Source organism: Rhinolophus ferrumequinum, chromosome 21 (assembly GCF_004115265.2).
Source record: "Rhinolophus ferrumequinum isolate MPI-CBG mRhiFer1 chromosome 21, mRhiFer1_v1.p, whole genome shotgun sequence".
NCBI classification, from domain to species: Eukaryota; Metazoa; Chordata; class Mammalia; order Chiroptera; family Rhinolophidae; genus Rhinolophus; species Rhinolophus ferrumequinum.
In genome coordinates, this window is record NC_046304.1 from 55,245,133 (window position 1) to 55,255,485 (window position 10,353).

General features: G+C 58.3%; 1 protein-coding gene across 6 annotated transcripts; it reads left to right on the plus strand.

The window, feature by feature from the left end:
* Window positions 1-328: 328 nt before the first annotated feature.
* On the plus strand, window positions 329-9,117 carry FN3K (fructosamine 3 kinase). 6 transcript variants are annotated; one of them, XM_033091606.1, is made up of 7 exons: window positions 329-446; window positions 731-1,070; window positions 2,939-3,090; window positions 3,996-4,087; window positions 4,427-4,509; window positions 7,761-7,883; window positions 8,675-9,116. In XM_033091606.1, the coding sequence occupies exons 2-7, from the start codon at window positions 930-932 to the stop codon at window positions 9,011-9,013; spliced, it is 930 nt and encodes a 309-aa protein (XP_032947497.1). In that variant the 5' UTR covers window positions 329-446; window positions 731-929; the 3' UTR covers window positions 9,014-9,116. The 6 variants fall into 6 exon arrangements, with proteins under 6 accessions (XP_032947497.1, XP_032947498.1, XP_032947496.1 ...); XM_033091607.1 differs by having other exon boundaries at window positions 353-503; window positions 2,870-3,090; window positions 8,675-9,117; XM_033091605.1 differs by having other exon boundaries at window positions 354-503.
* The last annotated feature ends 1,236 nt before the right edge of the window (window positions 9,118-10,353 follow it).

The window sequence follows — 10,353 nt, forward strand, 5'->3', positions numbered from 1 at the left end:
TGGGACTAGTAAGATGTGCCACTGCCTGGCTGTCACCTGCCACGTTCAGACCCTGCTTGGGCAAAAAGCCACAGACAGAACAGCTGTGGGGGAGGCCACAGGGGACCCTTCCTGCAGGGGGCCACGATCTCTCCCTGCCCCTGCTCCTCGCAGTGACCTTGAGCACGTGTGCATGCATGCATTCATGCATGCATGTGTGTGTGTGTATGTGCACATGTGTGTCCTGAAAGTTCCTTCCCCAGGCGGTGGGTCTCTTATCAGGAGCCCCACTCAGGGTGGGTCAGCTGCCTGGTATCAGACGCCCCAGAGCAGCTTCTATCTCTGATGAGCACCAGGCACCCTGCTGAGCAAACCCAAGGCCAGCAGCGGGTGTCACTGGGCAGGGCCTGGGCCTGGCCCCCAGCCTCCAGTCCAGTCTCTCCTGGGCTGTGTCCTGTGTCACAGAGGTGGGAGGGGTCTGGGCCCAGGTCCTGTCAGAGTTCATGGAAGCTCTGCGCAGGGAGGTCAGGTCCTAGAGGCCCCTGAGCGACCCCAGTGGGTGGACCCCACCTGCAGCTGTCCAGGCACACTGACTGGACCCATGGGGAGGGCACCGCCCCCACTTCTGTGCCCCTCCTCCTCCCTCCCTCCCTCCCCCCCCCCCCCCCCCCCCCCCCCCCCCCGTTCCTGCTTCCTTCAGGGCTGGGTTCTTACCCCGCACGCCTGGCCTGACTGCGCCCCCTCCCAACAGAGAACGCGCGGAAGGTGGCGGCGGAGGCGGATCCGAGAGGCGGGACACCGGGGAGCTCAGAACCCGTAGGCCGAGCGGACCAGGCGCCTCCCCCGCGGACAGCAGCCTGGGCAGCGACAAGCTTTCGTCCCTGGCCGGGTAGTCTGCGCCATCCCCGTGTCCCTCCCCGTGTTCCCTGGTCCCTGTGTCCCCCGTCTTTATGGAGCAGCTGCTGCGAGCAGAGCTGCGCACCGCGACCCTACGCCCCTTCGGGAGCCCGGGCGCCGGCTGCATCAGCGAGGGGCGCGCCTACGACACCGACGCGGGTCCTGTGTTTGTCAAGGTCAACCCCAGGACGCAGGTGCGGGGGGCTGGAGCGTGGTAAGGGGCTGGGAGGGAAGGGGGTGGAGAGAGAGGTGGGAAGAGGGGCGGGGGTGGGTAAGGGGTGCTGGGCGGGAGGGGTGCTGGGCGGGAGGGCGTCAGTTGAGGGGGCACCCGGCGAGGAGCCCCTTCCTGGGCCGGGCCTGGCGTCGCTGCCTTGGGTCAGCCTGCAGCCTTGGAGCCGACAGCTGCAGGACCAGCAGGGCCCAGGCATATTCTGAGGGATCACGGGTTTCATCAGCTGTAGGATATATTCTAGCTGCCTTGCACCTGAGTGTTTGTTGTTCGGTTTAATTTCTGTACCCATCAAGCACCAGGGAGGTACGGCTTGGAGTGGCTTGGAGTCGTGGCTGCTTCTGCCAAATCCCTGGCCCCAGCTCTGGCCTTGGCTTTCCCCGCAGCAGCTGCCTGTGCTCCTCAGCAGGTGGGGACAGGCAAGAAGGGGCCGAGACCCCCCCCAAAGGCCCCCAAAGACCAAGCTTGCGTCCCTGTGTTTGGACCTGGTTTCCATGGCCTGCTGACACTATTTCTGTTAAATATATGTGGAAACTACAGCACTTTACAAGTGGAGGGCGTTAGCCATAGTGTGTGTGCAGCGGCCCTGATAGCAGGCCACTCAATGCCACTCCCCTTGGGCTCTGTGGGCCAGCCTCTGTGGGGGCGGCAGTGGTGGGGGTGCCTGGCTGTGGGCTGGAGGGAACCCAGCGAGACCCCTCCCGATCCCCTGCAGCATTGCCCACGTGTGTGGTGCACAGGGTGGGACTGGCCCAGCTTCGCTGCTCTGTGGGCACCAGGACTGGCGAGGAGTCTGATTTCAGAACCAGAATCCCTTAGCTTGCTAGCCCCATCCTCAGGGAAGAAGTTTTAGGTTCTCCCTGGCCCCTGGAACCTTCCCAGCTGGACCCTGAAAGCCCCTCCAGAATGGGACCGTTCACCCTTGAAACCCTCATAGCAGGGGCTCAAAGAATGCATGACAGCAGGTGACAACAGGGGACAAGTGCAGCCCTCCCTGCTTCTGGGACGCTCCCTGCTTCCTGGACACCTTGCCTCATTTTCTCCTCTGGCACTTAGAATTAAAGGATGAATTTTTTGCTGTGTGGACAGAGGCACTTTGACTCCTTCCCAGGTTTGGGTCTCTAGCCCAAAGTGCTCACAAAACATATTAACAAGCACGTTTTTAACTGAGGTAGAGTGTCTCTAGGTGACAGTCCGTCTAACTTAAATTTGGGATATTTGTGGGAAATGATTTAGAAATGGGAAGCTCCTGGGGCCTAGTGGAGGCTGTTATCCTGCTTTGGGGCGGGGTGCAGGGCTCTGTCACAGCCCCCAGGCCCTGCTGGGTGTTTGCCTCAGGGGGCCCTGGAATGGAGGCCTGGCCCAGCCACCCCAGGCCACCCTGGGCCTCTCCTCCCTTTGCTGTGATGCTTGAGGCAGTGAAGGGGGCAGGCCACCTGGAAGCGTCTCAGGCCCAGCCCAGCCCCTCCACTGACCCAGGCTCCCACCACCCCTGGCATCTCGCAGCACCCCACAGTGCCCCAGCACCCCCGGAAGCTCCCCACCTCTCAGAGCAAGTGCTCCCTACAGGGGCGTCAGCAGCCTGCCCGCCCCCAGCCCCAGCTCAGCCTCAGCCTTGCAGCCCCACCCGTCCTGGTCCTGTGTCCTATGTGCAGGGGCCACACCGCACCCACTCTCTGAGGGGCAGATGCCTTGCTCCCCAGCCCGTTTTCAGTAGCTGACAGCCCGGGGTGCTTGTGTCCCCTCACGGTGGCTTCTGTCCAGGGCTGCGAGGCACAGCCTGGCTGTAGAGGCCCCGGCTGGAGCCAGAGCTCCTGGTGTGTTCTGGTGCAGGCCCGGCAGATGTTTGAGGGGGAGCTGGCCAGCCTGGAGGCCCTCCGGAGCACGGGCCTGGTGAGGGCGCCGCGTCCCATCAAGGTGTTCGACCTGCCAGGAGGCGGGGCCGCCTTTGTGATGGAGTACCTGAAGATGAGGGGCTTGAGCAGGTGAGAATGTGTGCGTGCGTGTGTGCACGTAGGCACATGTGGGTGTGCGTGTGAGTATGTGTGGTAGCGATCCTACCTGCCACTCTCAATGGTGACCAGCAGCTCTTACTTTCTGGTGTGCGACTGGTTTTAGGTAAGTTTGGCTCCAGTGAAGCCGCAGCATATAAGTGTGTTTGAACTGCCCGTTGCCTGTGGTGCAGAGTGCACCTGCCCCAGCTCGAGTTTGGCACAGTGGTGTCTGGTCTAGGAATCACCTGAGCTCCTTAAAGGTATGTGTATTCACTGTAAAAAAAAAAGGTGGAAATACAAACTCATGTAAAGAAGACATAAAGCCACCCATAATTCCAGCAGCAGGGACCAGCCACCGCTGACGTTTTCGTGTGTGATTATCATCCTGGTCTTTTGAAAAAAGTGTACCTAAATTTTTTTGGGGTGACATTGGCTAATAACGTTCTATAGGTTTCAGGTGTACAGCTTCATCCTACGCCGCCGCATGCCGCGTGTGCGCCTAGCCAGAGGCTGGCTGCGGACTGTTGCCGTGTACTTGACCCCGTTTACCCTCTTTGTCCTTCCCCCACCCCCGCCCCTCTGGTCTGGTCTTTTTCTTATATGTGGTTTGCATCTGTTGTCCCCAAAATTGGGAGCTGGCTTTTTACCTAACACGACCTTCTGCGCATGTGTCCCCACGTCCCGGCAGCTCCAAGTTCTTTGCGCAGCCCCTCTGCTTTCCCACGCGCAGTGACTGGAGGCTGCTCCATGTCTTGGAAAGGGTCGTTGCCTGCAGTTCATTTCTCAGTTTTTAGAGCATGGGAAGTCATTTTTAGGGTATTTCAGATGTTTCTAAAACTGGAGCATGCTAGCCGGTTGTTTCTGACTTGAAAGGGCTGCATTTCTTCTTTCCCCAGTCAGGCAGCAAAACTCGGGGACCAGGTTGCAGACTTGCACCTGTATAACCAGAAGCTCAGGGACAAGTGGAGGAAGGAAGAGCACACAGTAGGTGCGTTCAGGCGCTTTCGTGCGCCCCGGGAGAGGTTGGGGGAGGCATCTCAGGACCCTTGGGCTGTGCACCATCTCCCTCTGCACACGCAGTGAAAACAAGGTTGCTACATGGGGATTTTGGTGGAGCCAACAGACACATAGGATTGGCCCATGAGACCTCTACCCCTGCCCTGCCATCCAGAGTGCAGAGGGGGGAGTGGCCGGCTCATCACTAGCCTGGTGCGGTTCCTCTGCCCACCCGCATTCCAGCAGTGCAGCCCAGGCCTGTCCTGGCACCCGCCCGCCCTCTGCTGGGTCCGGCATTTCCAAGAAAGATGACATCTCTTCCTGTTGACAGGCCGGAGAGCTGAGGGTGGTGAGCCCCAGTATGTGACCAAGTTTGGCTTCCACACGGTGACGTGCTGCGGCTTCATCCCGCAGGTGAGTGCCTGGGTGAGGGTGCCCTGCTTAGCTGATGGCCATTCCCCAGGCCCCCGTGCTGGGCGGCCAGCGCTGTCTGTGCCAGCGTGCCAGCCCCCCAGGCGCCAGGAAGACTGACCGCCTGGTTTCTGAAAGCGGACGGTGAGTTGTGATACCTGGGGCGGGGGGCTGTGTGTGGGTGGGCAGGCAGAAGAGCAGCAAAGCAGAGGGAAAAGCAGGTGCAAAGGCCACATCTCCAGAGGGCATGTGATGAAGGGTGGCGGGTGGTGACTGAAGCAGCGTGCGAGGTCAGGGTTCAGGTCCCGGCTGCCGCATCCCTCGCCTGGAGCCTTGAAACAACGATCGGAACTATTGTGATGTAACTCACATGACCAACGTGGCTACTGTGAAGTGTACAGTTCTTGGTACACTCATGGTGTTGTGCGGCCACCATCACTGTCTAGCTTTAGGGCATTTTCATCGCCCCAGAAAGAAACCACGTACCCACTAGTGGTCCTGCCACACTCCCCTGCTCTCAGCCACTGGTAACCACTGATCTCTTCCTGTTTCCATGGATTTGCTTATTCTGGGCATTTCATACCAGTGGAATCGCACAGTTGCCTTCCGTGTCCGTCCGTGGTGTGGGCAGAGTGTGGTGCTCCCAGTTTAACGTCACCGGGGCAAGTGTGAGGCAGATTCGGGGTCCCAGCCCAGGGCAGCCCTCACGTGTGGGGCTTGTTAGCACCCCCACTCTGCAGAAGCCGGCTCCCTCGCTGGGTACACCCGTCTGGGGCTGGTGAGCAGCGCAGTCACAGCGGTCCCCACAGGTGTGGCTGAGCGAGGCTTGTCCTGCTGCAGATGTTGACTTTATCAGTGGCGGGGTCTCCAGACACTTGGTTGACCTCACTCAGTGGCTTTTCCGACCGAGGAATGAAATTGTATGCAGAATCTCAGTGTGTGAAGCAGGTGAGAAGGGCTGGTCCGTGAGGACAGGGTGGCCCTTGCGTGCCCCTTCAGACTCCAGGATCAATGAGCCGGCCAGGAAGGGGCGCAAGTCCTGGGAAGACGCCGGCTCTGCCTCCTGGTGCTGCGACATGATGGCTCTGGGGCTAGTGCCTCGGATTAACCCCAAGTTCCAGGAGGCTCCCCGCTCCTTGGGGGGCGGCAGCCATTGGTGGCACGACCCCGAGGGTGGTGGCAGGCTTCTCAGACACCTGTGCCCTGAGCCCCAGTGGGACCACTGGTGGGGTAGTGTGACACAACTGTACACTCGGCACCATTCTAAGTGCTCTAGCCAAATCAACTCATCCAGTGGTCAGAGCAACCTATGAGGTGGTGGCATCACTGAGCCATTTTGTAGGGGAGGACGCACACACAGAGAAGCCAAGGGATGTCCCTGAGGCCGTGCGGCTAGTGGTGGGAGGGCCAGGGTGCCATCTGGCTTCAGAGCACGGGCCCTAGCTGCCACACCACCCTGCCCCCCATCAAGGTGCACAAGAAATGCACTTCAGCTGTGCTCCCAGGTGGCCCTGCCTGTGGCAGCTCAGGGGAAGGTCATGGCTTCCCGTGGGGGAGGGGATCATGGCCCCTCTGCCCCGGGGGAGGGACTGGGCTAGCCACTGCAGGTTTCCAGCTCCCAACACTCATTCTGTGTCTTTGTGACCTGGCCATCCAGAAGGAAGACAGAGCCTCAGGCCTGGTGGGGGACAAGGGCACGCGCCCTCCCACCCAACACCTCAGGCTCTCTGGGGAGGGGCCGCCCACCTGCTCCAGGGGTTCCTAGCACCAAAGGGGTGACCCGAGGGCTAAGTGACCACAGCACCCTGCACAGAGACACCACAGGGAGTGTCGCCATGCTGAGGACGCTGACCAAGGAGTGTGGCTCTGCTCTCTGGAACATTCCTGCCCTCGGGAGTTGCACAATGTATAAAATAAGCTCTGTATAAAACAGTATAAGCTTTGCATCTTTAAAAACTAGCTCTACTAAGGTCTAAGGGACACAAAACAAATCGCCTGCTTAACGTATACAGTTTGGTAAGTTCTGACATGTATACACTGTGAACCACTCACCACAGTCAGGACAATGAGTCTATATATCCATCACCCCCAGAAGTGTCCTTGCGCCTTTTGTAATCGCCCCCTCTTGCCCGTCCATGCCCCGATCTGCTTTCTGCTTTCTGTCGCCATAGATAGGCTCGCATTTTGTGTGATTTCACATGAATGGGATCATACAATATGTGCTCTTCTTGTTCTGGCTTCTCAGCTCAATCATTTCGACATTCACCCCTGTTGTCGTGTGTGTCACAAGTATGTCCCACTGCATGGATAAACCAGTCCTTTTTCTCTGTTCACCTGTTGATGGACATCTGGGTGGTTTCCAGGTTTTGCTCACAACTAAAGCTGCTGTGAACCTTTGCGTCCAAGAGTATGTGTGGACAAGTGCTTCCATTTATCTTGGGGAAATCCCTGAGATGGAAATCACTAGGTCATATGATAGGTTCATATTTAACTTTTCAGGAAACTGCCACACTCTTCCCCAGAGTGGCCGTACCTCTTAGTCCCCACTGGCAGTGTGTGAGTTCCAGTTGTCCCACATCCTTGCCACACTTGGTATTTTCTGCTTTTAAAGGGCTAGCCATTGTGGAGAGTGAAATGTTTTCTCACGGAGGCTGCTTCCCCTGGTTAATGAGGAGCATCTAGTCATGAGCTCGGGGGCATAAGCATAAGCATGTAGGGTCATTGTGTCCTCTTCATCAGCTGACCCCACTCCCACTGTGAAACGACTTTCTGTTCCTTATCCTTGGTGGTACTTATCCTTGCGCTGAAATCTACTCTGTCTGATGTTAACACAAGCACTTCAGCTTGCTTTTCACAAGCAACAGCACGGTGTGTGTCTTTCCTGTTCTTTTAACCTGTTTCTGTTTTTATGTAGGAAGTGCATTTCTCATCCATGCTTCTACTTGGGTCTTGCTTCCTTTTTCCCACCTGTCATCTGCCATTTAAGTGGGGTATCTAGACCACTCACATCCAGTGTGCTTATTGATATGGTTAGGTTTGAAGCTGTCATCTTGCTATTCGTTTTTTATGCATCCTAGCTGTTCTTTGTTCCCCCTTTCCTCTTTATCTGCCCTCTTTTGGATGGACTGGGTATTTGTAAGTCTCCCATCTTACCTGCTTTGTTGGCTTGTTGTAACACTTGCTGTGTTCCAGGGCTTCGGCACCTTCTCTATGACACCAGCTGTGACACCAGCTTCCTTTTCCTTGTTGTCCAGGTGAACGAGTGGCAGGACGACTGGTCCACCTTCTTCATCCGGCACCGGCTCCAAGCGCAGATGGACCTCATTGAGAAGGACTATGGTGACCGGGAGGCACGTGAACTCTGGTCACAGGTCCAGGTGGGCACAGCAGTTACTCTCTGAGAGCGGGGCCTGCCACACTTGTGTGGGGCCAGAATAGGGACCACAGAGCCCTGGAGTGGAGCTGGCCAAGTCGTGGACACATAGTGCCTGATGGCTGGCCTGACGGGGCAGTGGGAGGGGATGGGATCTGAGTGTGCCTCTCACCTGCTAGGTCACCAGGTACTTAACCTCAGACTTTGCTCATGTGAAACACGGGTGCCTGGCTTGTGGAGGTGGCACTCACTATTACTTTATTGCCCACTTCTACCCTCTTCTTCCTTTCTGCCAAAGCACGAGCGTCTCATCTCTTAGAGCAGATATGGCAGCAGATGCGACTAGTTTCAAAACACAACTCTCAGAATGTTAAAAACAGAACTGGCCTATCAATCTAGGGTGAGCATGCAGCAGAGGAATGTTCTTTAACTCATTAGCAAAGTCACCAGTAGGATACGAAATTGGTACAGATACATATGTGCTGTGAAATAAGAGTAGTGGACAAAGCTTGCTAAGTTGCATACAAAACACTCCTCTCAGGCAACACGGCTCCTGTTCCACAGGACAATCAACACATCCCCTCTGGGCTCCGTACTGTATGTAGGACACCACTGGATAGTCCGTGGTCCACGGTAAGACATGGAAGGTTCCAGTCCCTGGAGTCAGAGGTTGTGTCTCTGGCCCTGGTGGATGGCGCCATGCCTGAACCCACACAGACACGAGGCCGTCTGTGCTTATTTCTAAGTATCGGCTCAGAGTCCCCTGAGAACTGTGTCCAACAATTACTTCCTTAGGTGACGATTCCGGATCTGTTTTGTGGCCTAGAGATTGTCCCTGCCCTTCTTCACGGGGATCTCTGGTCAGGAAATGTGGCTGAGGACGACTCGGGGCCCATTATTTATGACCCGGCTTCCTTCTACGGCCATTCTGAATTTGAACTGGCAATCGCCTTGATGTTTGGGGGGTTCCCCAGATCCTTCTTCACTGCCTACTACCAGAAGATGCCCAAGGCGCCCGGGTTCGACAAGCGGCTGCTGGTCTACCACCTATTTAACTACCTAAACCACTGGAACCACTTTGGGAGGGAGTACAGGAGCCCATCGCTGAGCACCATGAGGAAGCTTCTCAAGTAGCAGCCATCTGCCTGCCGGGAAATAAGTGGGGGCAGCACCGGTCACCCCAGCTTCGGGACTAATAAACCAACGGGGCTTCCGGGACGGAGCGGCTGTGTGTCTTAGTTTCACCTGCGTCTCCATCCTCCGAGCAGTGGGGCTAATTTACAGGGTGCCCAGACCACCTGGAAGGCCTCCTACAGGCTCATTGCATCTCCTAAGCTGGGGGATTTGTTGTTTGGATATTTTCATGATCGTGGTACACAAGTTCACACAGGTCTGGGGTTTGCCTGCGAGGAAACTGGTGTCACGCCCCCCTGTGGACTCAGGGCTACTGTGTTTGGCTCAGGCAGAGTTGGGGACCAGATGGGCCCCACCTCTTAAGCGGCGCCTCTGGGGCTGAGTGGGGCTCCAAGTCCACCCTTGAGGTGGAACAGGTGGAAGGAAGGGCCCCCAATGTTGTGTGGACGGACCCACTGCCCGGGCCCTCTCCTTCACTCCATGTTTCCTCTGGATAAAGAGCAGGGTGCAGGCAGGGAGAGAGCTTTGGCAGTGGGATGTCCAAGGTGGCCAGTTTGTTCTGGAAATCAGGGCTGTCACTGCCGAAGGCGTGGGCCTGGAGGCAGGCGGTGCCCGGGCAGGGTCTGCGGGGCAGGCGGCGGTCCACGTGTGTGACTCAAACGTCAGGAGATGAAGCTATTATCATTCCTCAGTAATTACTAATTATTTCGTGGCGGTACAGGCGCCCAAGTTTCTCTTCTCTGTAAAGTGTGGTTGTGTAGCGAGCCTCGTGCCCGCCGCACACACGTGAGCCTGGTGAAGACTTCCTAGAGGGTCCACTCCAGATCCACCCTTTCAACGTCCGACGGTCAGACACAGACGGCCATCGTGGGCAGAACTCACGTCTGCAGGATGCGATGGCCGTGACTGCATGCGCAGAGGCGGCCCGGGCGGCTGCGGAACCATGGTGGGGTGGCCACGGGTGGGCCCGGGCCTGCGGTGTTCTGGGACCCCAGGGCTGGCCACCGCACCCCGCCCCGCCCCTGGCCCCCACAGCCCCGCCCGGCTCCGCCCCGCACACCTGGCTCAGGGCTCCGTCCGGCCCGCGAGCCCCGCCCGGGCCTCTGCTCCGCCCCTCCCCGCCCCTGGCCCCCCCAAAGCCCCGCCCGGCTCCGCCCCGCCAGCCTCGCTCAGGGCTCCGTCCGGCCCGCGAGCCCCGCCCCGCCCCTCCAAGCCACGCCCCACCCCGCCCCTGCCCCCCACAGCCCCGCTCCGCCCCGGGCTCTGCTCCGCCCCCCGCGCACTCTTTTGACAGCCGGCGCGCTCCGTAGCGGGGCCGGCGCTCGAGGTCGGAGGTCGCG

Excerpts from the sequence above, each read along its gene's own strand:
- FN3K (XM_033091607.1), top strand. The coding sequence starts at position 930 with ATGGAGCAGCTGCTGCGAGCAGAGCTGCGCACCGCGACCCTACGCCCC. Across the intron at positions 1,071-2,869 it reads AGGTCAACCCCAGGACGCAG|GGCTGCGAGGCACAGCCTGG; the intron begins GTGCGGGGGGCT and ends GCTTCTGTCCAG. Across the intron at positions 7,884-8,674 it reads AACTCTGGTCACAGGTCCAG|GTGACGATTCCGGATCTGTT; the intron begins GTGGGCACAGCA and ends TTACTTCCTTAG.